This window comes from Chiloscyllium plagiosum, unplaced genomic scaffold (genome assembly GCF_037043375.1).
Source record: "Chiloscyllium plagiosum isolate Xiang-an unplaced genomic scaffold, Cpla_swu_hap1 HiC_scaffold_8, whole genome shotgun sequence".
Taxonomy (NCBI): Eukaryota; Metazoa; Chordata; class Chondrichthyes; order Orectolobiformes; family Hemiscylliidae; genus Chiloscyllium; species Chiloscyllium plagiosum.
Window position 1 is genome coordinate 69193404 of NW_028270146.1, and position 27298 is coordinate 69220701.

At 39.6% G+C, this 27298-nt stretch overlaps 1 protein-coding gene across 2 annotated transcripts in view; it reads right to left on the reverse strand.

Moving 5' to 3' along the window:
• The window catches only part of sec23a (Sec23 homolog A, coat complex II component), a 92440-nt gene that overhangs the window by 37913 nt on the left and 27229 nt on the right, over positions 1 to 27298 (reverse strand). For both annotated transcript variants that reach the window (XM_043697863.2, XM_043697864.2), the window contains exons 6-9: positions 27203 to 27282; positions 21740 to 21884; positions 11876 to 12034; positions 1291 to 1406 (exon numbers count right to left, since the gene is read on the reverse strand). In XM_043697863.2, the coding sequence (XP_043553798.1) occupies positions 1291 to 1406; positions 11876 to 12034; positions 21740 to 21884; positions 27203 to 27282 (500 nt within the window). The remainder of the gene's footprint in view (positions 1 to 1290; positions 1407 to 11875; positions 12035 to 21739; positions 21885 to 27202; positions 27283 to 27298) is intronic.

Here is a 27298-nt window from a genome sequence, read left to right on the forward strand (position 1 = left end):
CAATCAATCAAAATTCAAAACCAAGTTAGAAGCTGCAACTTGTACATATTTACCACTCTTTAAACATAAAAGGTATGGGCAATTCAAAGATAGTGCTGCAGTGCTTCCATATTGCAATACTTCAAAATTGCACAGCTTCAATCCTCAAAAATGGATCACACGGCAACAGCAAATAACAGATCCCCAGTTCAGTAATAATCCTACAGCCATGACCAGTTGCCTTGTATGGGACTTCTAGTTTTTTTTTTAAACAATTCAGTTTTAAAAGAGATACATTAATCTATAAAAGGTAAACAGACAGAAAAAATCCACATTTTCTTAAGCACAAACTTGTTAAAAGATGGAAACGTTCAAAAGGGACATCTCAAGATTTATGAAAGTTGGAAAGCATAGCAAGATTGCATTAGGTACCCTCTCAACATTTTGTGAAATAATACAAGACAGAACTGCTGCTAGCCTTTCTGCATATTTTCCAACTGCCTAAATCTATAACAAGACAATGTGCACACTTGTATGGTGACAATTGTGCTTTGTGGTCAATTCTATGTTAAATGTCACCTGGTGCGATTCAGAAGACAGTGGACTGAGAAGTGCAAGATTTGCTGGTCTGTTTTTCCTGGGCCCTCTCCTTCGCACACTAGTAAATTTCTATTTCTCCAACTCCCTTCAAATGACCCGCCATGATTTCATGACTCAACGACGATCTCCCAGTTGTCAATATTCTTTGTCTAAGTGGCAGCTGCCCTTGTACCAGATTGATGATGGTAGAGCAATATCCTGGATCATAATGTTTGTCTTTCGGATTGTCAAACCAAACTCCTTATAGGTATGATAGGCTATTAATTTGCATGGTGGAACATTCGTGCTTCCATCAACAGCATATGAAAGCATTATATGGAAAGCACTGTACGAAAGCATTAAACCTTCATAGAAACCCAAAAGTAGTACAAAATTCACTGGATTACAGTTAACAACTAGAGAGGAAAACTTTCCGAGAATCTATTTTTTCATGCTTTCAACCACCATCATCTACTCCTCCCCCAAACAGATTTATCTTTGATATAAAAAAGAAAAAGTACAATAGCGACTTGAGGCAAGATAGATTTTGTTTGGAAAACTGCAAAGAATAAAAATTGTTTGGATGACCCTACAACAAACACATTCAGCAAAAGAAACGGAACTATATTCTCTGCACTTGCATCATTGCGGACTTCACATTTCATACATTAAGACTTGGCTTTGGCATATTAGCATTAGTAATTTGATTTCAACAAGCCAGAGACTACTCACCCTGTATGATTTGGGCAGCATTTCATTTCATTGAGCCCAGTTTGATCCAATGCACAAGCATAGATATCGATGACATGGCCATTTGCTGCTGCTCGATTTGACAAGGCTTCATAGTGCTACATTAACAGTAAATGATAAAATACTGAAATATCAAACCAACTCAACATCTCTCATACACAAGCTTTTATTTGAAAAGGTAAATACATAACTAGTATCATTTATCTTTTCCATTCATTTTGATTTAAAAGTCTGCATTTGAGATATATCTACAATTCTGGATGTCAGTTTGCTCGCTGAGCTTAAAGATTTGTTTTCAGAAGTTTCGTCACCATACTAGGTAACATCATCAGTGAGCCTCCGGATGAAGCACTGGTGGCATTTGTGTGTTTAGGTTTCCTTGGGTTGGTAACGTCATTTCCTGTTCTTTTTCGCAGGGGGTGGTAAATGGGATCTAAGTCAATGTGTTTGTTGATAGAGTTCTAGTTGGAATGGCACACTTCTAGGAATTCTCATGCGTGTCTCTATTCCGAGAAGCATGGCATTCCAACTGGAACTCTATCAACAAACACATTGACTTAGATCCCATTTACCACCGCCTGCGAAAAAGAACAGGAAATGACATGACCAACCCAAGGAAACCTAAATACATAAATAGAAAGCAGGTCTGCCACCAGTGCTTCATCATTCACTGATGGAGGCTCACGGATTATGTTACCGAGTATGGTGATGAAACATCTGAAAACAAAACTTGCAGCTCAACGAGCACAACTACATCCAGAACCTCAAATGGAGCTACACATCTTCTCAAAACGCGCTGAAATATCTACAATATCAAGTAAAAATTGATTTTTAGGAGAATTGGACAGCCATCTGGAGAAAACAAAATTTCTGGCCTGGGGGAAAATGGTAGGGGAGAGGGTTTGGGACTATCTAAGTTGCTCTTGCAAAAAGCCTGTGCTGGAATCAGTATGGAGATTAAGAGGAACAAAGTCAGAAAAGTATCAACAGGAATAACTAGTTGATCCCTTAACAGTAGCTATGTCGTTGGTTAGAAGTCTAAGTGAGAAATAATTGAAATTTAATATGAAGGCAACCTTGTACCAGTAGTTGACTTGAACTTTCATTTAGACTGGACAACTCAAATTGGTAAAAGGGCCTGGAAGATGAATTTGTAAAGTGCTTTATTGACAATACAAAATACATTTTGCGTAGACCAGGTATAAACCTACACTAGAATCTAGTAATTTGCAATATGGCAAGGTTAAATTGCCATCTCATTGGAAATGATCGGCTTAGAAAAGGTGGTCAAGATAAAACTGAATTCCATATTGTTTGAAAGCATCTTCTAGTCCTCAACAAAAGGGGGAAGCTTGCCAAGTTGCTTGGGCAAAAAACAAAAAGTATAATAGACATTGGGAACAATTAAACAAGCAATTTAAACTGTTTAACAAACATATATCGCTGGAAAAGAAAAAAGCTAAGCAAAAAGCATACAACAGTTGCTAAGGAAGTTATGGACAGCATGAGGTGAGAGAAGGAGGCCTGTATGTCGCAAAGATTAATGATAAGTCTCTGGATTCTGGGTGTCTCGGAAATCAGCAAAGACCAAAAGATCCAGGAGCAGAATTAGGCCTTTTGGCCCATCATCGCTGCTCCAACATTCAATCATGGTTGGTATGTTTCTTTAGGCCATTCTCCTGCTTTCTCCATACAACCTTTGATCCCAAAGGGCACCATAGGGTTGATTAAAAAGAGAAAGAAAACATAATGAGAAAGTAAACGAACCAGGACAACGAAAGCAGATAATAAGAACTTTCATGTAGACATTTTTAAAAATGCCTAAAGTAAATCTTGTTCTGTTAGAGGAAGAAACAGGAAAAACTCTCCTAGAAACAGCAGAAACTGAACAAATAATGCATTGTCTACATACTATAAGGGGAGAAAGTGAGGTCTGCAGACGCTGGAGATCAAAGCTGAAACTTTATTGCTGGAACAGCACAGCAGGTCAGGCAGCATCTAGGGAACAGAAGATTCGACGTTTCGGGCACATTCATGTGCCCGAAACGTCGAATCTTCTGTTCCCTAGATGCTGCCTGACCTGCTGTGCTGTTCCAGCAATACAGCTACATACTATAAGGCACAAGTCACATTCCAGAAAGAGAGCCTAACCAATAGATTAATAAGACAGAAAACTAAGGGAATTAATATTAATGGAGGTAAAGTATTGGAGCAGTTCAAGAAAATAAAATCCAACATTAGTCACCTGGAAAATTCTGGAATCCATTAAAAGCATCTTAGCAATGCTCCAAAAAAATATGAATAAGGTCAACATGCTTTTTTATTCAAAGAAATCATATTTAACAAAGTAATTGGAATTTCTTAATGAGGTGGGGTAGATTTAAAAAAAAGGCAAGAAATGTTGTATATTTGGATTTCCAAAAAGATTGGACGTAACTGAGGGGGTATAATTACAACATTTAAAAGACATCTGGATAGGTACATGAGTAGAAGATTTTGGAGATATATTGACGAAATGCTGGAAAATGGGATGAGGTCAGTTGAGGATATCTGGTCAGCATGGATGAGTTGGACCAAAGGGCCTGCTTTTGTGCTGTATAACTCTGACTCCAAACAAGGCGAGAGCGAGATGAGTTGGGACAATATGTTAGCATGTTACATTACTGGGACTATATTCATTGGAGTTAAGAAGAATGAAAATGTTTGAATGGTTATGTATTGAAGTTGTTTCTCAGCTGGGGAATTTAGAAAACAGACACACATTCTCAGGATCAGGCTCCAATCATTTCAGACTAAGAGAAGCAGAAATCTCTTCACTCAAAACGAGGGAACACCTGTGGAATTGTTATTCCAAAAGATTGCAGATGCTCCACTCCTGAAAATATTTAAAGGGTGAGATAGAGAGATTGTTGGTATACTGGGGAATCAAGGAATATGGGAAATGAGTTGGAAACTTAGTCAAAGATGTACAGACCCTTCAGTCCAACTCATCCACGCTGACCAGATAATCTAACCTAAGCTAGTTCATTTGCCAGCATTTGGCACATACCCCTCTAAATCCTGCCTATTTGTATATACATCCAGATGCCTTTTAAATATTACAATTGCACCAGCCTCCACCACTTCGTCTGGCAGCTCATTCCATACATGCACCACCCATTGTGAGAAAAAGTTGAACCTTAGGTCGCTTTTAAATCTTTCCCCTCTCACCCTAAACCTACGCCCACTAGTTCCCAAACCAGGGAAAAGACCTTGTTTATTTACCCTATCCATGCCCCTCATGATTTTATAAACCTCTATATGGTGACCTCAGTCTCTGACATTCCAGGGAAAATAGCCCCAGCCTATTCAGCGTAAGATTTTTTTTTCTGTCCGGGTGCAGCGAGAGACAGAGCGGAAGTGACGTGGAGAACAGGAGGTTGCCGGGAAGGTAAGGACTTGGTATAAATTTGAGCAGCAGCTAAACCAGAGATACTACACATGTGGTATCTCCCTCCCACCCCCCATCCCCACCTCCTCTAACCTGAAGGAAAAAAAAAGACTCTGTAAGGTAAAGTTCTTGTTTTTTCCTCTCTCTTTTCTTTTATATATTTAAATGCATTGTTTGGTTTTAGTTAGTTGATATAAAGCTAAGGCTTACAATGGCAGGGGACCTCAGACTCGTGCATGTGCCTCTTGCTTGATGTGGGAGTTCAGGGAAGTGGCTGACGTTCCCGACTCTTACACTTGCAGAAGTGTGTCCAGTTGCAGCTCTCGTTTGATTGCATGATGGCTCTGGAGCTATGGATGAACTCACTGTAGAACATCTGCGATGCTGAGGTGGTCGTGGAGAGCACATTTAGTGAACTGGTCACACCTCAGGTTAGAATTGCTGAGTGAAACATTGAATGGGTGAGCTAAAGGCAGAAAGAGTAGGAAGGCAGTACAGGTGTCCCCTGCGGTTATCTCCCTCCAAAACAGGTATATTGTTTTGGATACTGTTGGGGGAGATGGCTCACCAGGGGAGGGCAGCAGTTGCCAGGATCATGGCAGTGTGGCAGGCATTGGTGTACAGAAGGGCGGGAAAAAGACTTGTAGGGCCACAGTCATAAGGGATTCTCTAAGGGGAGTAGATAGGCGGTTCTGTGTCTGAAAACGAGACTGCCAGATAGTATGTTGCCTCCCAGGTGCACGGATCAGGGATGCCACCAATCGGCTGCAGAGCATTCTAAAAGAGGTGAACAGCTAGTTGTTTTGATGTATTCAAGCACCAACAATATAAGTAAAAAACGAGATGAGGTCCTGAAGAATTCAGAGAGCTAGGAGAGAAGTTAAAAAGGAAGACCTCAAAAGTAGTGATCTCGGGATTACTACCAGTGCCACGCTAGCCAGCGTAGAAAAGAAAGAATAGGCAGGATGAACATGTAGCTTAAGGGATGGTGTAGGAGGGTGAGGTTCAGATTTGTTGGACATTGGGACCGGTTCTGGGGAAAGTGGGACTATTACAAATTAGATGGTCTATATCTGAACCAGACTGGAACTAATGTCCTTGGGGGGAGTTTTTGCTACTGTTGTTGGGGAGGTTTTAAACTAATGTGGCTGGGAACCAGAAGAGAAGACAAGTAGACAGCGAGGTGGAAAACTGGAGACTGTAAGAATCGTGAAGTGAGCATTAATAAGGGGAAGAGCAGGCAGAGAGCAGATGAACACAAAAGAACTGGTGGTGTGAAGTGCATATACTTTAATGCAAGCAGAGTAGTGGGTAAGGCAGGTGAACTTAGGGCTTGGATTGGTGCCTGGGAGTATGACATTATTGCAATCACAGAAACTTGGTTGAAGGAAGGGCATGATTGGCACGTAATGTTCCAGGATATAGACGCTTCAGACAGGACAGGGAGGGAAGTAAAAGGGTTGTTGGGGGGGGTGGGGGTGAGAGAGCGGAGAAGTTGCATTGCTGGTCAAGGATGATATCACAGCTATGCTAAAGGAGGACACAATGGAGGGCTTGAGTAGTGAGGCATTATGGGTGGAGCTTAGAAATAAGAAGGGTGCAGTTACATTGTTGGGGATCAATTACAGGCCTCCCAACAGTGAGCGTGAGGCAGAAGAACAAATAGGTAAACAGATTATGGAAAGTTGTAGAGGCAACAGGGTGGTGGTGGTGGTGATGGGAGATTTTAATTTTCCCAATATTGACTGGGATACACTTAGTGTCAGAAGTCTGGATGGGGCAGAACTTGTAAGATACGTCGAGGAGTATGTCAGTAGTCTGACAAGGGAAGGGGCCATATTGGATCTGGTGTTGGGGAATGAGCCATGTCAGGTGGTAGAAGTTGCAGTGGGGTTTTCTTTGGGAACAGTGACCACAATTCTCTAAGTTTTAGAATACTCGTAGACAAAGATGAGTGTAGTCCTAAGGGAAGAGTACTAAACTGGGCCAAGGTCAATTATATCAAAATTAGGCAGGAGCTGGGAAATGTGGATTGGACACAGCTATTTGAAGGGAAATCCACATTTGATATGTGGGATGCTTTCAAAGATAGGTTAAAGATAGTGCAGGATAGGCATGTCCTGCTGAAAGCAAAGGATAGGAAAGGCAAGGCAAGATTTGTGAACTGTGGGTGACAAGAGAAATTGTACTAGCCAAGAGGAAAAGGGAAGCATATGTAAGGTCCAGGCAGCTAAGAACAGAATGGGCCCTGGAGGAATATCGGAGGAGTAGGACCAATCTTAAACAAGGAATCAAGCGGGCTAAAAAGGGTCATGAAATAGCTTTAGTGAGCAGAATTAAGGAGAATCCCAAAGCCTTTTGTTTTTACATAAGAAGCAAGTGGGTAACTAGAGAAAGGATTGATCCACTAAAGGCTAAGGAGGAAAGTTGTGTGTCGAACCTTAGAGAATGGGTACGATTCTGAATGATTGCTTTGCCTCAGTGTTCACTGAGGAGAGGGACATGATGAATGTTGAGATTAAAGATAGAAGTTTGATCACTCTGGATCACGTTGACCTAAGAAGGGAAGATGTGTTGGATACGTTAGAGGTTATTAAGGTGGACAAATCCCCAGGACTGGATGGGATCTATCCGAGGTTGCTGAGGGAGGCAAGAGAGGAAATAGCTGGGGCCCTGTCAGATATCTTTGTAGCATCATTAAACACAGGTGAAGCGCCAGAAAACTAGAGATTTGCTCATGTTGTCCCCCTGTACAAGGAGGGTAGTGGGGATATTCTGGGTAAATACAGCCTGACGTCAGTGGTGGGAAAGTTGCTAGAGAAGGTACTGAGGGATAAAATCTATTTATATTTGGAAAGGAATGGGCTTATCAGTGATAGGCAACATGGATTTGTGCGGGGGAGATCGTGCCTTACCAACTTAATAAAGTTCTTTGAGGAAGTGACCAAGTTGATAGATGAAGGAAGGGCTGTAGATGTCATATACATGGACTTTAGTAAGGCGTTTGATAAGGTTCCTCATGGTAAGCTAATGGAGAAAGTGAAGTCACATGGTGTGCAAGGCGTTCTAGCTAGGTGGATAAAGAACTGGTTGAGCAACAGGAGACAAACAGTAGTAGTTGAAGGGAGTTTCTCGAAATAGAGAAAGATGACCACTGGTGTTCCACAGAGATCAGTGTTGGGGCCACTGTTGTTTGTGATATACATAAATGATTTGGAAGAGGGCACTGTTGGTATGATCAGCAAGTTTGCAGATGACACAAAGATTGGTGGAGTAGCAGAAAGCATAGAATACAGGAGAATATAGATAGACTGGAGAGTTGGGCAGGAAAGTGGTAAATGGAGTTCAATTCAGACAAATGTGAGGTGATGAATTTTGGGAAGTCTAATTCTAGAGCAAATTATACAATAAACGGAAGAGCCTTTCGAAATGTTGATGAGCAGAGAGATCTGGGAGTTCAGGTCCACTGGACCCTGAAGATTGCTGCACAGGTCAGTAGAGTGGTCAAGGCATATGATATGCTTGCCTTCATCGGACAGGGTATTGAGTATAAGAACTGGCAGGTCATGGTAAAATTGTACAAGACATTGGTTTGTCCGCATTTAGAACACCGTGTACAGATTTGGTTGCCACATTACCAAACGAATGTGGACGCTTTGGGGAGGGTGCAGAGAAGGTTTACGAGGATGTTGCCTGGTATGGAAGGTGCTAGCTATGAAGTGAGGTTGAATAGGTTAGGATTGTTTTCTTTAGAAAAAAGGGGATTGAGGGGGGACCGGATTGAGGTCGACAAAACCATAAAGGGTACAGACAGATAGATAGAGATAAGCTTTTTCCCCAGGGTGAAGGATTCAATAACGAGAGGTCACACTTTCAAGATGAGAGGTGAAAAGTTCAAGGGGGATACACACAGCAAGTACTTTACACAGCGGGTGGTAGGTACATGGAACATGTTGCCAGCAGAGGTAGTAGAGGCAGGCATGGTAGATTCATTCAAGATGTGTCTGGGCAGATGCACGAGTAGGTAGGGAGCAGAGGGATACAGATGCTGAGGAACTGGGAGACAGGTTTAGACAGTGGATTTGGATTGGATCGGCTCAGGCTTGGAGGGCTGAAGGGCCTGTTCCTGGGCTGTAAGTTTTGTTTGTTCTCAGATTAGCCAAAACCATACTGAATTGCCGTGCAGACCTAAGGAATCATTTGACCGACCTGCTCCTTTTTCTTGTGTTTTTTTAATGCTTTGTCTTTTTTTGCAAATATGCAACATCTCTAAGATTAGAAACTAGTTATCTGTGTTACCATCAATTTCTTCATTCCCATTCTTGGGCAGGAAGAGTAAATAATAAGTAGAAGAGGACTCAGAATGAATGTACAAATTTGGAGAAAGGAAACAATTAGTTTTTACACAGAAAGGTGATCAAGCTGCTGTTTGCATCAACAATATGTTTTCTCTTTTTTTATTATTGTGGCCATTGACCAAAATAGATCTTAAAGCCAACATTCTAAACAAATATAGTTGCATTGCTGAACTAGTTTCAGATGGTTACAATGTTTCCTAATATTTTTAATAGCATTGAAGTTGGGATCTCTGTATATAAAATTGTGAATGCAAGGGGAGGGAGGAGGTGGGTATCGGGAAATTGAGACAGATAAGGATGGAGGGGAAAACAAGAGTAGGTTTTTCTCTTTAATCTAAATGGGTGAAGGTATACCAGCTTTATTTTATTCTAATCAATCTAATTTAGCCAGGGAATCATTATAATGGTCTCTCTTCCTGTTATCACACATCACCTCTGGTGTTCCCCGAGGACCAATTATTGGTTCCAGCCTTCAGCTAATCCAATTGTCGAGTCTCAGTAACAGCACCAAAAGACATAACGCCAGGTTCCACAAGTACACTGACAACATACATCACTTGTTTTGACTGTTCCACATCCGTGGAGCAGGAAAAAAAAACTGATGTTGCGGGCAAAAGCCATTTCCCGATCAAGGATTTTTGCCTGAAAAGTTGATCGTCCTGCTCTTTGGATGCTGCCTGACCTGCTGTGCTTTTCCAGCACCATTAATCCTGAGTAGAATTCTTGGCAACTAAATGTTGGGAAGATCAAGATCATAGTCTTTAACTACACCATAAAATCTATTCCTGAGACATCGACTGGCAATCATTTGGTGTTAAACCAGACAACTGTTTTTGACCTACGATTAGCCTCTGTTCATCAAAGCTGTCCCATCATTAAGATGATTCATTCCTTCCGTGATAGAATCTCATGAAACCTTCAACTTTGCCCATGTTACCTCTAACCTTGTCACACCGAACTCTCATCTTCCATTCTCCAGAAACTTTAACTTATCCTACACTGTAGCATTTATATACTAACATGCTTCAGGTCCTGATCACCCATCACCACTGTGCTCGCTGACCTGCATTAGCTACCAGTTAAGAAATATCTTCATTTTAAAATTCCCATCCATCCAGGGCCTAGCACCTTATCTGTTATCTCTTCCAGCCCTAAAATCCACTAATATCTCTGCACTCCTGCAATTCTGGCCTCTTTAGTCTTCAATTTTAAATGCTCCATGAAGCAGCCATCCTTTCAACTGAAGGCCTAAACTCTGGACTTGCCTCTCAACTTGTCCACCCCTCTATTTCTCTCTCCTCATCTAAGACAGTGAAGAAATAGAAGACTAAGAGTTAAAGCCTCGCATCCCCTTACAGAATAACTTACAGATAGAGATGTCATAAGAAACATCACAAGAAATGTCAATTTATAAAGTGTCTTAATCTGCTTGTTCTTTTAAACAAAAATTAGATATGCATGAGGTACGTTCACTGTTTTGATTAGATTAGATTTCCGACAGTGTGGAAACAGGCCCTTTGGCCCAACCAGTCCACACCGACCCTCCGAAGAGTAGCCCACCCAGACCCATTCCCCGCTGACTAATGCACCTAACACTATGGGCAATTTAACATGGCCAATTCACCTGACCTGCACATCTTTGGATTGTGGGAGGAAACCGGAGTACCCGGAGGAAACCCATGCAGACACGAGGAGAATATGCAAACTCCACACAGACAGTCACCCGAGGCTGGAATCGAACCTGGGACCCTGGTGCTGTGAGGCAGCAGTGCTAACCGCTGTGCCATCATGCCGTTTACTGTAATATTCACAAGGAAATAGTAAAAAGGTTGAATAATTACTTTGGATTAGCAATTAGAATAGTAAAAAGGATTAGTATAGCTGTCATCCTATGAATACCACTATTTAACCAGAGAGAGAATGCTCCAAAATTATTATGCCTGAGCAATATAGTTGATTGAAGAGATCCAGCATGGATTATTAAAGAGCAGGCTAAAACTGATGAATCTACTTGATTGTTTTTTGAACAGATGACTATAATAGTGGTCAAAGGGTGTTTTAAAACGTTAATTGTATGGCTTTCCAGACACATCCAATAAAATTCCTGCAATGAACCTGCTACCTCATAGAAGTGGAGCAAATAAATTACTTGGTTAGCAATTGCTCAAGTCGAAGGAGTCAAAGAGTTGAGATAATGTTGAAGTATTGTCCAACTGGCAATTCCTCGAAACAGGAGATGTTGACATTAGAATTTGGATGGGTCTGATATGCCTGTCCTTTCTTGAAATACGTGAAATATTGTTCGAACCCTATTCAGGTACTCCCCCTTATCTCTTCTCCTGATACATCATTGACAGTCTCAATGTTGATTCCTGCTCTTGCCCAGGAAAATTCCATCAACTTTGCTTGTAATTTCCACCTTTCCCTCGCCTTCCCATCGACCATTTGAACTCTTCCCTTTTCTCCCTCAACTCCTCTGCTTTAATTTTCAAAGTCTTCAAGATATTAAAGAGAATTGAGAAGATAGATTAAGAGAAACTACTGTTGGGCATTCAGGACAAAGGGCCACAGAGCTGCAAACAAAATAAGGAAAACTACCACAAATAAACCAGAAGAGATTTGGAACTCTTTCACAGGGTATTAAGTAATATAGGATAAAGGTGGCTTTATGAAGTTGGATCACATATGAGCCATGATTTCACAGAAAAGCAGAATAGACTGGAATGGTTACATAGCCTACTTTTGTTCCAATTTAGGAAAAGATGTGCATAATATTTACCTTCATGGCTTTCTTCATATATTTAATGTTGTCTTTCTCAATATCATGCCAAGACCTGATAGGTGTCTTTAGATCATCACCCACAACCATTCCTGGTCCTTGTGTGGCTGGGCCCCCAATGAACAACATCACACGACCTCCAGTATTGGGAAAAGTGCACTATTTTAAAAGAAGAAACATCAAATGAAAACACAGGAGCAAATATAACCTGTTAAGAAATTAATCAAAACCACTAATGTACAATATGGCAATTTATTAGTACTTCTGTAAGGATAAGCTAAAAATCCTGAATAACTTATACCAATTTAGATAACTTTTCCTAAATATTCAATGGTTTATATACTTCATCCAATCTTGGATAATTTGAAATGAATACTGATTCTGAATGCTGCAGTATTACAGGGAGTTCAATAAGTTTCTCTGCATGAGTTTCAACTTTACTCGATAGGACAAAAAAATTCAATGCCTACAGAGCTGGTCAGTGATATTATCAGGATTATTTTTTACAATTACAGCATGGTAGGTCAGTTTTACTTTGCATAACACTGAAAGACAAACATGTGAATAAAGATAGATTTAAATGTCAACATACAGAAAACAACTGCCTGTGCACAGTTATTAAAAAAAAATCAAATATGGTAATAGATGTTGGAATGTGTCATGGTGGACAAATAATAACTTACCGGAGTTGACAAGTGTATCACAATCATAAATGACGCTGGAGCTCAGCACATCAGTGCAGAGTACAAGGCTCAAACATTTGCAACCTCCTCAGACAGAAATGTTGAACTTATGGTCCAGCTTGGCTTTCTCCTCAAGCTTCCAACAGTGTAGAAGCCTGTCTTCAGCCAGCTTAATTCACTCCAGAAAGTATCAAGATATGGCTGAAGGCAATGAATAGTGCAAAGGCACCTAACAACTTTATGGAGTAGACCTGAAGACTTGCAACTCCCCAGACCAAACTGCTCCAATACAGCTACAACTGACATCTAGCCAACAGTGTGGAAAATCATCCAGGTACACTCTGTTCACAAGTCATTCAGTCATAGAGCACAGAAAAGGCCCTTTGGCCTAACTTGTCCATGCTGACCAGTTTTCTTAGACTGAACTAATCCTTTTGCTTGTGTTTGGCCCACATCCCTCTAAAGCCTTTTGGGATTAAACCAATGCAGCTAATTACCACCTCAACATTCTACTCTTAATCATCTGCAAAGTAATGGAAGGTGTTGTCAACAGTGCTATCTAGCGACAGTTACACAACAGTAACCTATTCGGTGATTCCCAGTTTTGGTTTCACCATAGCCACTTGGCTCCTGATCTTATTAAAGCCAAACATGGACTGCAAAGTTGTAACTAAAAATTGTGAGGTGAGACGGCAAGACAGCATTTCACCAATGCAGCACCAAGAACTCTTAGCAGAACTGGAGTCAATGGGAATCAGGTTTTGGTTAATGGAGGACAATCGCCCCTGTCCTGGGTATTGCTGCAGGTCTTCTTTAGAGAAAGGCTGCAACGGTTTCATCCACAACCTTCCCCGCATCATAAGACCAAATGTGGAATGCTTGCTGATGACTTCACAATATTCAACATCATTCTCAACTCTTCAGATACAGAAGCTGTCTGTCCTCAATATGCAACAAGATTCAGACTTCATTAAGGTTTGGGTGAATAATTGGAAATAACAAGCATGCCACATAAGTGAGAGGGAATGATTATCTCCAACAAAAGAGAACCTAACTGGCTCCCAATGACATGCACAGAATCAAGCACTTGCAACCCTTTCAGTCAGTGCTGACAGTATGATCTATTTTAGCTTCTCCATATTCACAGCAGTGTTGATGCCATACTTCAGACAATTCAATTCACTCAGTGTACAACTGAGGATTAACATTAGCCAGAAACTGAACTGGACCAGCCACATAAATACTGTGGCTATAAGAGCAGGTCAGAGGAGCTCAGAATTTGGTGGGAATATCTAACTTCTCCCCTGTTTAGATCCTGACTAATGTCTACAAGGCACATAATCAGCAATGTGATGGATTATTCTCTGCTTGTTGATTGCGGTCCAACACGAACTCAACACTATCAACCAAAATGCAGCTTATTTGATCTACCACGTTAAACCTTATCTACATCCATCACTAACTATAGTGACAGCAGTTGCTTTAGTACCCTATTCCTGTTAAGAACACCAAGGGTTCCATTTGTATTTTTTAGAATTCTCCTCAAGTCATTCTGTCATCTTTAAAGATGTAACCCGAGATCTCTGTTCCTGAATCCATTTCAAAATTGTACCATTTATTGATATTGTCTATTCCTCATTCATCCTACTAAAATCATTTCACATTTCTCTGCACTGATTTCATCCTCCTGAAGTATGTTACTATCCTTCTCAATGTCAACTACATTTTTAGGATTCAATTCATTGTAAACTTTGGAATTACATCATTTCCAAGTAGATGATGTTAGAAATCCTCAGCAGGTCAGGCAGCGTATGCAGATAGAAGAGTTAATATTTCTGGTCATGGACCAGAAATCTTTGCCCTGCTTGTCTCCTCTCAGTGGAGAAAGTGAGGTCTGCAGATGCTGGAGATCAGAGATGGAAGTGTGTTGCTGGAAAAGCATAGCAGGTCAGGCAGCATCTAGGGAACAGGAGAATCGACGTTTCGGGCATTAGCCCTTCTTCCTGAAGAAGGGCTAATGCCCGAAACGTCGATTCTCCTGTTCCCTAGATGCTGCCTGACCTGCTGCGCTTTTCCAGCAACACACTTCCATCTCTGTCTCCTCTCAGTGTACTGTTAGGATTTACAACTTAAATTTTATATTGCCTTAATCTGCAGTAATTTGCTTTTATAAAAACAGCAATGATCTTGATAGCAATGCCTGGGGAACACAACCTTTTTCCTCCCTCCACTCAAACGCAACTCTTAACCCCAGTTTTCCACTGTTCGTCGCTTAGACAATTCTGTATCCATATTGCCACTGAATGTTTAGTCCCCGGGCTGAAATTAACATGCTAAAATAAGGAAATAACCAAATTTCTCACACACACAATGCAATCCGAGTTCCAGGAGAAATAGCAAAGTAAACATTAATCAGGAATGTAAGTGTAAAAACCTTCACCAAAAGTAATAATGTAAAATGGGTGAATGCAAGCAATATAAATGTAAAAAAAAGGCACAGGGATATACAAGGCGATCCAGTTTTTATGAACATGAGAATCTGAGGAATTAATTTTGTTTTCATTCAATCGTGGGATGTGCACATCGTTGTCTGAAACGACATGTTACTCTTCCTGACTTGCCCTTGAGAATGTGGTGGTGAGCTGCCTTCTTGACCTGCTGTAGATAGACCCACATGTTGTTAGGGAAGGAATTCCAGCAACATTGAAGAAGTAGCAACATTTTTCCAAGTCAAGATGGTGATTGGCTCAGTGGGGAACTTGCAGATGGCAATGCTCCCATGTACCTGCTGCTCTTGTCCTTTTAGATGGAAGTGGCTGTGGGTTTGTGCTATCTAGGAGCTCTGGTGAATTTCTGCATCTTGCAGATAGTACATACAACTGCTACTAAGCATTGGTGACAGAGGGAGTGTATAACTGCGGATGTGGTTGCAATCAAGCCAGCTGCTTTGTCCTGGATGGTGTCAAACTTCGAGTGTTGTTAGAGGTACACCCATCCAAGTAAATGGAAAGCATTCCATCACATTCCAGATTTGGAGGTGGTGAATAGGCTTTGGGGAGTCATGAAATGAGTTACTTGTTGCAGCATTCCTAGCCTCTGACCTACTCTTGCACCATTTATATGGCCCATTCAATTCAGTTTCTAATCAATGGTAACCCCCAGGATGTTAAAAGAGAGGACCTGAATGATGGCAGTATCATTGAAAATAACATTGCCCCTTATTGAAAATGGCCACTACCTCACAGTTGTGTGGCACAAATGTTATTTGCCACTTTTCAGCTCAAGCCTGGATATTGTGCTCCAGAATCCGGGGATTTGCATAAATATGTATGCTGAAGGCCTAAAATTGACTTATTAACCGTTAAAAGCAGCTTATTGATTAAATTGCTGTAAACAATCATGGACAGCTGGCTGAAAATATTTGGCAATAATTTCATAAATATGTAACAACTGGCCTTTGGCTGTGTCTGATGCCAGAATGGCACATGCCCGTGCCTGAGCCTGTTAAGCTTTGTGCATACAAAGGGATATCTACTGCTTTATTATAAATGCTCTTGATGCACAAATGATCCAACTTAAAACTTTGGAAAAATATTTGAAAATAAAGAAAAATGTACAGCAAGAGGGCAGAGTTATGAGATTATAATGAGTAGCTGTAGTTGAAGAGTATGCCACTGGCATAGACATGATATAAAGCCAGTAGTCGGCTACTGTGCTGTAATTCAACAGTCAGGGATATAGGAGCAAGCTAATCTCATCCTTGAGTCTGGTCTGCTGTTCAATTAGATCACAGCTATTCTGTATCTTAATCTATCCACTTTGGTTTCTTTAATTCTTGAAGACCTTGCTAAACAAATCTCTTGCTATCACAGAGCTAAAGGTTTTAAACTAACTTTCAGCTTCAACGGCTTATTGGGATGTGGAGTTCTAGATTTTCATTACCCTTTACGGGAAGAAATGCTTGTCAGACATCACTCCTAGCTCTATTAACATCATAGCTTGGAATCCCCCAGCAAAGAAAACAGCTTCCTTCATGTTTTCTATAAATTCCTTGAACAATCTTGAACATTTCAATGAGATGTGATTCTATACTAGGATCATCTCTTAATCTTCTACATTAAAGGAAACAGGTACCATGCAGCCTGTCTATTGGGCAGGTCATTTCTTTAAAGCTCAGGTTCTCCCTCTGCAGGTATTAAAAGGCAATGCCACTTTTTTCACAGAGAAAAAAAATAAATACAATTCAAAATTTAGCTACTTTTGTAGCAACAGTAACTTGTGTTTACATAGCATTTCTCATGTGGAAAATTCTTGTAAACATAGTCAGGTAAAGTTGGCAAATGAGGGGGAAATAAAAATCTGATTAAAAGCTTGACTGGAGATTGGGGAACATAGAGTTATGGAGATGTACAGCACAGAAACAGACCCTTCGGTCCAACTCATCCATGCCAAGCAGATACCCTGATCCAATCCAGTCCCACCTGCCAACACCTGGCCCATATCTCTCCAAATCCTTCCTATTCATATACCCATCCAGATGCCTCTTAAATGTTGCAATTGTACTTGCCTCCACCACTTCCTCTGGCAGCTCATTCCATACACGTACCACCCTCCACGTGAAAATGTTGCCCCTTAGGTCCCTTATATCTTTCCCATCTTACCCTAAACCGATGCCCTCTAGTTCTGGACTCACCCACCCCAGAGAAAAGACTGTCTATTGATCCTATCGATGCCCCTCATAATTTTGTAAACATCTATAAGGTCACCCCTCAGCCTCCGACGCTCCAGGGAAAACAGCCCCAGCCTATTCAACCTGTCCCCATAGCTCAAATCCTCGAACTCTGGCAACATCCTTGTAAGTCTTTTCTGAACCCTTTCAAGTTTCACAACATCCTTGGAGACCAGAACTGCACACAATATGTTAACAGTGGTCTAACCAATGTCCTGTACAGCCACAACATGACTTCCCAACTCCTGTACTCAGTGCTCTGACCAATAAAAGAAAGCATACCAACACTTTCTTCACGATCCCATCTACTTGTGACTCTACTTTCAAGGAGCTACGAACCTGCACTCCAAGGTCTCTGTTCAGCAACACTCCCTAGAACCTTACCATTAAGTGTATAAATCCTCCGAAGATTTGCTTTCCCAAAATGCAGCACCTCACATTTATCTAAATGAAACTCCATCTGCCACTTCTCAGCCTATTTGGTCATCTGATTAAGATCCCATTGTAATCTGAGGTAACCTTCTTCACTGTCCACTACACCTCCAATTTTGGCGTCATCAGCAAACTTACTAACTATACCTCTTATGCTCACATCCAAATCATTTATGCAAATGATGAAAGCTAGAGGACCCAGCACTGATCCTTGTGGCACTCCACTGGTCACAGGCCTCCAGTCTGAAAAACAACCCTCCACCACCACCTGCTGTCTTCTACTTTCGAGCCAGTTCTATATCCAAATAGCTAGTTCTCCTTGTATCCCATGACAAATAACCTTGTTGACCAGTCTCCCATGAGAAACTTAATGAAGTCCATATAAATCACATCCATCGCGCTGCCCTCATCAAATCCTCTTTGTTACTTCTTCAAAAATCTCTATCATGTTTGTGAGATATGATTTCCCACACACAAAGCCATACCGACTATCCCTAATCAGTCCTTATCTTCCCAAATACATGTACGTCCTTTCCTCCCTCCGACAAATTGCCCACCGGTCTATAGTTCCCTGGCTTATCCTTACCACCTTTTTTTAAATAGTGGCATCATGTTAGCCAACCTCCAGTCTTCCAGCACCTCACCTGTGACTATCAATGATACAAATACCTCAGCAAGGGACCCAGCAATCATTTCCCTAGCTTCCCACAGAGGTCGAGGATACACCTGATCAGGTCCTGGGGATTTATCCACTTTTATATATTTCAAGGCATCCAGCACGTCCTCCTCTGTAATATGGAGGATTACATACCTTGAAAATGATTTTCACAATGTAACCATCTATTTCCATACAGTCTATGTCTTCCATGTCTTTCTCCACAGTAAACAATGATGCAAAATACTTGTTCAGTATCTTCCCCCATCTCCTGCAGTTCCACACAAAGATTGCCTTGTTGATCTGTGAGGGGCCCTATTCGCTCCCTAGTTACCCTTTTGTCCTTAATGTATTTGTAAAAACCCCCTGGATTCTCCTTAGCTCTATTTGTCAAAGCTATTTCATGTCCCCTTTTTGCCCTCCTGATCTCCTTAAGTATATTCCTACTGCCTTTACACCCTAAGGATTCACTCTCCTGTCTATACCTGACATATGCTTCCTTCTTTTTCTTAACCAAACCCTCAACTTCTTTAGTCATTCAGCATTCCCTACACCTACCAGCTTTTCCTTTCACCCTAACAGGAATATACCTGTCTCTGGACTCTTGTTATCTAATTTCTGAAGGTTTTCAATTTTCCAGCTGTCCTTTTACCTGTGAACATCTGCCCCAATCAGCTTTTGAAAGTTCAATATGTTTAAAAATAAGGCATTTTCTTTACAGAGTAAAGGAAATAACATTAATTAAGAACCTACACTTAAAATTTTTGGTTAGAGATTGTTGCTAATTACATGAATTAAAGTTAAGTGTGCACATATGATTCATTAATGCACACTTTGAAGATTTAGAAACGGCAAAAGAAACTTACCAGTTGTTTTACAGTGGGAGGTCATGTTGCAGCTGTACAGGAAGAAGCCAGGTTTTGGAAAGTGGTTAGGCCACTGTTGGAATATTGCACATAATTCTGGTCTCCTTCCTATCGGAAAGATGTTGTGAAACTTGAAAGGGTTCAGAAAAGATTTACAAGAATGTTGCCAGGGTTGGAGGATTTGAGCTATACGAAGAGGTTGAGTAGGCTCGGGCTGTTTTCCCTGGAGCATCGGAGACTGAGGGGTGACCTTATAGAGGTTTATAAAATCATGAGGGCCATAGATAGGATAAATAGACAAAGTCTTTTCCCTGGGGTGGGGTAGTCCAGAACTAGAGGGCATCGGTTTAGGGTTAGAGGGGAAAGTTATAAAAAGGACCTAAGGGGCAACTTTTTCACACAGAGGGTGGTGCATGTATGGAATAAGCTGCCAGAGGAAGTGGAGGCTGGTACAATTGCAACATTTAAACGGCATCTGGATGGGTAAATGAATAGGAAGGCTCTGGAGGGATATAGGCCAGGTGCTGGCAGGTGGGACTAGATTGGGTTGGGATATCTGGTCAGCATTGACTAGTTGGACCGAAGGCTGTGTTTCCGTGCTGTACGTCTCTGACTAAGCTGTGAACATGAGCCATTCTTAGAATTTATCTGCCAGTAACACTCAAATCTCCAGATTCTCAATAATTAGACAGGTAAACCAATGAGAAGACAATGTGGGTGGAAATATAAAGTTAGTTATGTGGATTGTGTGCACCAGTTTAATTTGGCTCATGGGTCAAATTACAAGGGCATACAGCCCTTAGTTTGAATGCTGATGATATAGTTTGTTTTCCTTTGTTATACTATTATTGAATCTTTGATGGTAATTAAGTCATATTTTTTAAAGACACCAAGAAGAGAATATTACTTTCACAAAAAAAAGTGAGAAAGAAGAAAATTGTCCACAAAAGGATAATAAATGGGATCAAACTTGCCTGTTTAAATATGAATAATCTGATGCCATTTTTGTTTTTCTCTCCAATGATCAAGTTCTCTATTCCAGGAATAGGACATACATATTTGAAATTAAATTGATTGACAAGCCTGATTTGTCAGTTACTTTAAAATTAATATGGAAAATTCCAGTCAATAAACAATGTCACAGAAAGAGAGGGGTCTTGTGGCATAATGGTAATAACCTCACCTCTGGGCCAACAGCTCAAGTTCAAGTCCAAGTTCCACACTAGGACTTGTTGGGCATGGAAGCAGCATTCATGATCTTGTTCAATTAATGGATAATTAGCCTAGGAATCCTTCCATCACCTCCCCACTTTATCTCAAAGGGGAGAAACATTTTAAAAAAAACTTGTACCAAACAGATTGTGTGAACCCTCTAATACATCATATTTCCTCTCAGAGTAAAAACAGTATTTTCAACCAACACTTCTAATTTAAAAGGGACTTTTATTGACACTGGTGCCAAGTTACAGAATTAGCAGCCAGAGTTACAGTGACTCACCCTTAGATTTGTCATCCAAAAATACGCAAAGAATGACTCTGGTCTTCTCATTCAGCAACTATTGTAAAGATTTTATGGAAAATGGCTGTGCAGCACTTGAAGAAAAGGCAATCTTGCTTCTGCCGCCTATCATGGCAAGGGATATGGACTGAAATTACGTGTTTTCCTTACTCTTTAATTTGGCAAACCTTGCAATCCCAAAGCAGTAACAGAAAATTGTTACACGGGTGACATGAAAAAAAAATACTTCAATTTATCAGTTAAGAGGCACTTGGGACAAAGACCTAGTATTTGCACAGAAACACACAATAACTTATTGAAACAGATCACCACAGGCTACACTTTGGACAAGGGCCACGTTAAAGAATACATTAAACAACAATACACAGTCCCATGAAATTGACTTTACCCCAAAGGATAAATGTCGGTGTTATCCTTCATTCTGTTCCATTGCAGGATCGCTGTACTGAGAATCAAAAAGACCAAAAAAAGGTCTTACAGCTCCCTCTTCTGTATTAAGCATAACAGAATAGAATGGACAGCAAGAAAGTACTACTTCTTATTGTGACTTATTATTTTTACGACCAGAAAACAAGAAGAATATGCAGATATAATTTGTAGACTGCTAGGATCTATTTTGAAATTAATAAAAACTTAAAGATTCCTTGACTCCCACATCAATCTATTCCAGAGCTCCAGTTGAAGGCTTGGTTGAAGGAAAGAGCAATATCAATGACATCTCTCACTCAGAAGACAGGAGACAGAAAAAAGGTGGGAAGGGGAATGGTGTGCAACCTAGCATATTAGCATTTAGCCAAATAACCAGTTAACTAACAACATGAAATAAGTGCTCAGGTTATACTTCCCACTCTACTAGAAGTGTAAGGAAAATTAATATGGTTATGATGAATTCAAAAAGAGTTAGCACTGCTTTATCTGATAATACATTAGCTCTGCTGCAAAGTTAATACATAGAGTGGAATTCCTGAAGGGCCACATACCTCTAACAGGCCAACAGCAATGGATAGAGCAACTCCAGTGGATCTCAGTGGTCTTTTCCCCTGTGGTACAGGCCAAGGGTCACGTTGCAATTCTCCCAGAAGATCAGTCAAGTTCATGTCAATTTTTTGAACTGGTTGCAAAAATCTGTGAAATCATTTTTTTAACAAAAAAAATATTTTCAGGCACTTTAGGATAATTATGCTGAGGATGTTTCAGATCCCAAAATAGCGATCAAACAGATACAAGATTAAAACAAGAAATTTAATAAACAAAAATATTAAAATACGAGACATAAAAGGAATTACTACGCTCCAAATATGTTCAAACACTTCTTGGCCTGATCATTGGTTTCATGGCATGGATGACAATTCCCTATTTATCCATTAGTGAGCTTTGGAAAGATTGAATGTTCAAGGTACGTTGTTAACATTCGGACGGTGCCTGCTACTTTTCCAAAAGTTGGAACTGCTGCTAATTATGCATTTTTGAAGAATATCATGAATTGACAACAAGATAATTTTTTTTGTCTGGAAAAACAAATCAAGAGTTTTGGCTAAGATATTCTAGTGGTGACAGAAATCCTGGAAGCTTTTCAGAGTAAATAAATAAGGGCAATTGGAAAATATATCTATTCTAAAGTCTTTGATTTGAAACCCAAATGAATATGTATTATATATTGTTAAAACTATTATACTTGATGGGCACGTTTTCTTCAGAAATATATGCAATAACATTTACAATCATATCATGTTAGTTATTGTAAAGTTTACTGAGGATTGGTTTTGGAAAAGCCATCCAAAAGCATGCATTTCTCAAAGTTCTCACTAAAGTATTTCTCACTTTTTGGCTCCTCGTCTGCACTGAACAACTACCCTTCAGCCAATCCCCATCTCCAGATCATGTCACTTTGCCCACTCTCTTTCGATTTTGCTGTCGTCTTGTTCCCTTTTACCATCCCTATTCAAATTGATACTTTAAATTCTAAACCATGGCCTCTCTACCTTTTACATACATCTTCAAACCCAGCTTCTAGGTATGCCTTTCAGGAAAAAAATAACTCTCCACCTAGTTATTTATAACTGCACTGCAAAACACCAAACTGCTTAGTCTTTGGCTACTATTTTCCCTAACACTTCTACAAACATCAATCTGCTCAACCACTCCTTTACCTGTACCTTTGAAACATTTGCTGCAAATTGCTGAACAAAAATTGATCAATCTCAGCTTTGAAATTGTGAATTGGCCCAGCCTCAATAGCTTTTTGGTTGAGTGTGTGAAAAAGTGCTCTCTAACATTGCTTCTAAACAGTCTAACTCTGCTTGTAAGGTTATTCCTCTTCATGGCAAATTGTTTCCTTGACCAAACCTGTGAAACCATTGCATCATGTTAAACAATTCAATTATATCACTGCTCAATTTTGCATGCATTTCTCCCTCAAGTATAAAGGGTGTAGGATTGATCTAGCATATGAAGATTTTATCATTCATTACTGGATCTGGCTGAACCACATGAAGCACTACTGTTCATCACTGTTACGTTTTGCACCCTGTTACAGTGCTGGGGCCATCTTAATTAGTCACAGGTAAAAATTCTGTGATGGTGGTGCAATTTTCCTTTTGACTACATTATATTTCATTTTCTAGCTCAGCTAGATTGCTTACAGTTCATTGGACATTTCAATTTCTTTTCTCACTGCCTTTTGTGGTTAATTCTTCACTAATAATCATTCCCCTCTTCCATACCCCTAATTGGCCTCCATTTGGATTTCCATTTTCATTCCTTTGCAATACTGAATGGAATATTTCTATTCATTGTTGTTTAGCCATCAAAAATTACCACTTCTAATGTTAAACATGTGAACATTATTGCTTTAAATAATGCAGAATTTATGAAAAACATGCATGCATTAAAGGTGAAATGGCACTAAATATATGAACAATAGACAGTGAAGATTTCCTATTTTTATTTGGATATTCTTGACTATTTGCACTCTTCTTGGGACCATTGAGATGCCTTCTGTTAGTGAGATGATTATGGCAGAATTTGATAAATGGTATGTTGTAACTAATTCTCTACAAAAAAAACCAAAGAACTGCGAATGCTGGAAATCAGTAATTCTATGTTCAGAAGTCAGGCCTGGTAATGCAGCTAGTTTACAGAGAAATGAGCTGCAATATTCAGTAACAGAAGTATGCAAATAGATTGCACTTCCAAGATGCAGGCTTTCATGAATCATGTACTAAACAATACATCGGTAGCAAAAGCAGAGAAAAATTGAATATTAAATAAAGCAAATATAAAGGGCATAATGTTTCCTCCATAATTTCTTTTCTATGAGACAACTTTCCACAAGAAAAATAGAATTATACATAGCTGAATTCTTAAGTCAGGGCCAATGCTTCATTTCATTTTTATCTTTTGATACAGACTTAGCGCAACGTCAAGAATAATCCTAAAATATCCATAAAAGCATTTACTGCAAAGAAAAAAAAAAGAGAATTTCAGAAAGGCAAAGCCAGTAGCCAGAGTTGATCCCAGAATACTTGATCCTAAAATCCCAGAGAGTATTTTTAAAATTAAAACATCTGAAATTTGGGAAACTAATTTACTTTGGAACAGGAAATTAAATGCAGAGATTGCCATGCAAAAAATAATATTGATTACTTCTGTCTCAACAATGAGACTTCAAAACAGGAATTTTAGAGACTATGAAGCATCGCCTTATGGCTACCCTCAGTATAACACTGTGGTTAGATGTACCACTGAAACCACTATCATTCAGGTATTTTAAAGATTGAAGCTAGCAGCACAAGCAGCAGAATTTACAGCACTCCTTTTGGCGAAGTCTATAATCAATTTATTATAAATTTTCCATGTTGCATTTAAAAGCTGTCATTTTTTGGAACTTATAGCTATTTCATCTAATACCAGGCAGCTGCAAGAAAAGAAAAGTGCCCCGACCTGGCAAATAACGTGCCCACTTAGAACAGAGCCAGTTGGTGGCAGAAGCTTGTGGTGGTTTGGACACTGGCTCTTTATATTTTGCTCAAATTCAAGCCACACAGAGATGAAAGTCTATTTATTGGCTGTAACAATCAAACGTAAAAGAGGTAGCCTCGATCCAGATCCAGAGCTAAGAATTAGCCCATGGGGGGAAAAATGGCCTTATTTTGGCATAATTGATCAGAGGTCAGAGGAAGTCTTAGAGTAGAACATAGAAAAAAAAACCCATCAAAATCAAGGTGGCCAGCAACATGGAAGTGAGCCTTAAATTTATTGAATGAAGTAGTCTGGGCAGAATAGAGGGAATTACACCTTACACATAAGTAAAGCCTTATAATATCAGACAGTGGCATTAGATGCTAAGAATAGAAAAATTATTTCAGTTGTAGTACTAATATCTTTAAAAACATTGGAAAGTACAGGACCTATAAGCCATTTAACTGATCTCAAAGTTAAATCCTTCAGCTACCTGCCCATTACTTCTTTAAATATTACCATTACAATGGTCTCCTCAGAAATCTTTACTAAGACGGTAGAAGGTTCAAAATGTTCAAACAAAGCTCGATTAAAATTATTTATAATGTAATCGCAATTAAGGTATAATTTTGAAATAAATTTTAGATTCTACTAAAATCATTTGAGCTACTTGCTCTTTCCCATTAACTTGATTGAAAATGTCTCTATTTGCAACTCAAATATTTTAAAATAAATGCATAATTTAAAAAATTAAACAATAAATTTAGCATTATTCTGCAGTTTTATGCATTCTCTAAACATAATATTCAACTCTGGCTGATGTTATTTAAACCACAATTTCTCAAATAAACCAGAAACAAGTCAGAATTTCACCCACTATGTCATTCTGTGCAGTAGCTATCCATATGGCTGAACTAATTTAGTGTAGCTATGTGCCATGCTCTCTCAGTGATGGACGGTTATTACCAAAATTCATACAACAGAAAATCCTACCCATCTTTACTGGATTCAAATCAGATATTCTATGTACCTTAGCCTATTATGCTTTGATTCTCCATCAACAATAATGCCACATGGGTTTTGAACATATAAAATTACCAAATTTAAAATATAGCAAAGTAACTATCAGCAATTTTGGATTATACATTATATAGAACAGAATCTCAGAATATGTTTTGTTTGAAATTAAATTTGGGGTTTTTTGAAGTACACTCTGATCATGGAAAATATGGAACTGACGCATCCTCAAATAATTAATAAACATAATTTTCCTAATTTTAAAATTAAAAGTATTCCTTTTACTTCAAAACTGAATCTTTGCTAAAAGATATTATTTCAGTGGTCATGAAAAGTACAAATATCTGTGTTGCTACTTCAAGGAATGTCCTCAGTGAACTATATAAGAGGTAACCAAATGGTTTGCTTTCTCATGACTTCAATTCATAGCTGGAATTTGCAGACAGTGGCTTGCCACTGATCTCAAAAGAAAGCTGCACACAAAGACCTTGCATAGCCCATGACATGTATTTTACTTTTCATGAGTTCAATTTTAATCTTGGACCAAGTCCAGAGAAACCCCAGGTATTGAGAATAGTATTTATCATCGAGCAGACTAAGTCGTTAACCTAATTGCAGAATTCTCTAACAGTCAATCAAAATGCACAATGAACTCATTATTTTGCACTTCTTAAAGGTTTTACAGAGTGAAATAGGATTGGGGTGTACATTTTGAAAGTTGAAATACCTTAAGAAACTTTTTTAAAAAACTAAATCTCTATGGGTGGCATTGTGGCTCAAAGTCTAGCACTGCTGTCTCAGAGGACCAGGTACCTGGATTTGATTCGACACTTGGGCGACTGTGTGGAGTTTGCACCTTCTCCCAGTGTCTGCATGGGTTTCCTCCCACAGTCGGAAGATAGGCAAGTTAGGTGGATTGGCCATGGGAAACGTAGGGTTACAGGGATAGGGTAGGTCTGGCTGAGTTGCTCTTCAGAGGGTCAGTGTAGACCCAATAGGCTGAATGGCCTGCTTCCACAATGTAGAGATTCTATGAAAGTATCATAATGGAAAAAGTTGACATTACACAAATAGTGTTTGTTTTCAAGGACAAGAGGGTTTATTTATGGAAGATACGATTTAGTATACCACTAAAATCTCAATTATATCTTATTAGGAGACATAATTTTTATCATAAGTTTTTAAGAGTGATATTACAAGATAAAAGGCATAGTTCTCATTACTGAAATGATTTTGAAGATAGCCCTCTGCAAAGACTTCAGCAGAGGATCTTGTGGAGGTGCAAGAAAGAACCATGACTAACTTGCAAATTTCTGCATTTAACTGTGCATGTGCAGATACCAGAAGTTGCTGTCAGTTTCACAGGGTAAATGACACCTAACATGCATAGTTTTGCTGTCATCATAACTACAAGATCCAGACTAACTAATCTACAATAACTTCATATAGTCGTAGTGGAAGTTTACCTGTTGGACGGTGGTGGTTGCTGAACTTGAGGCCCACGACTTGCCTGGGTGGCTAATGGTTTACTTAAGCCCAACATGTCCTAATAACAAAATTGA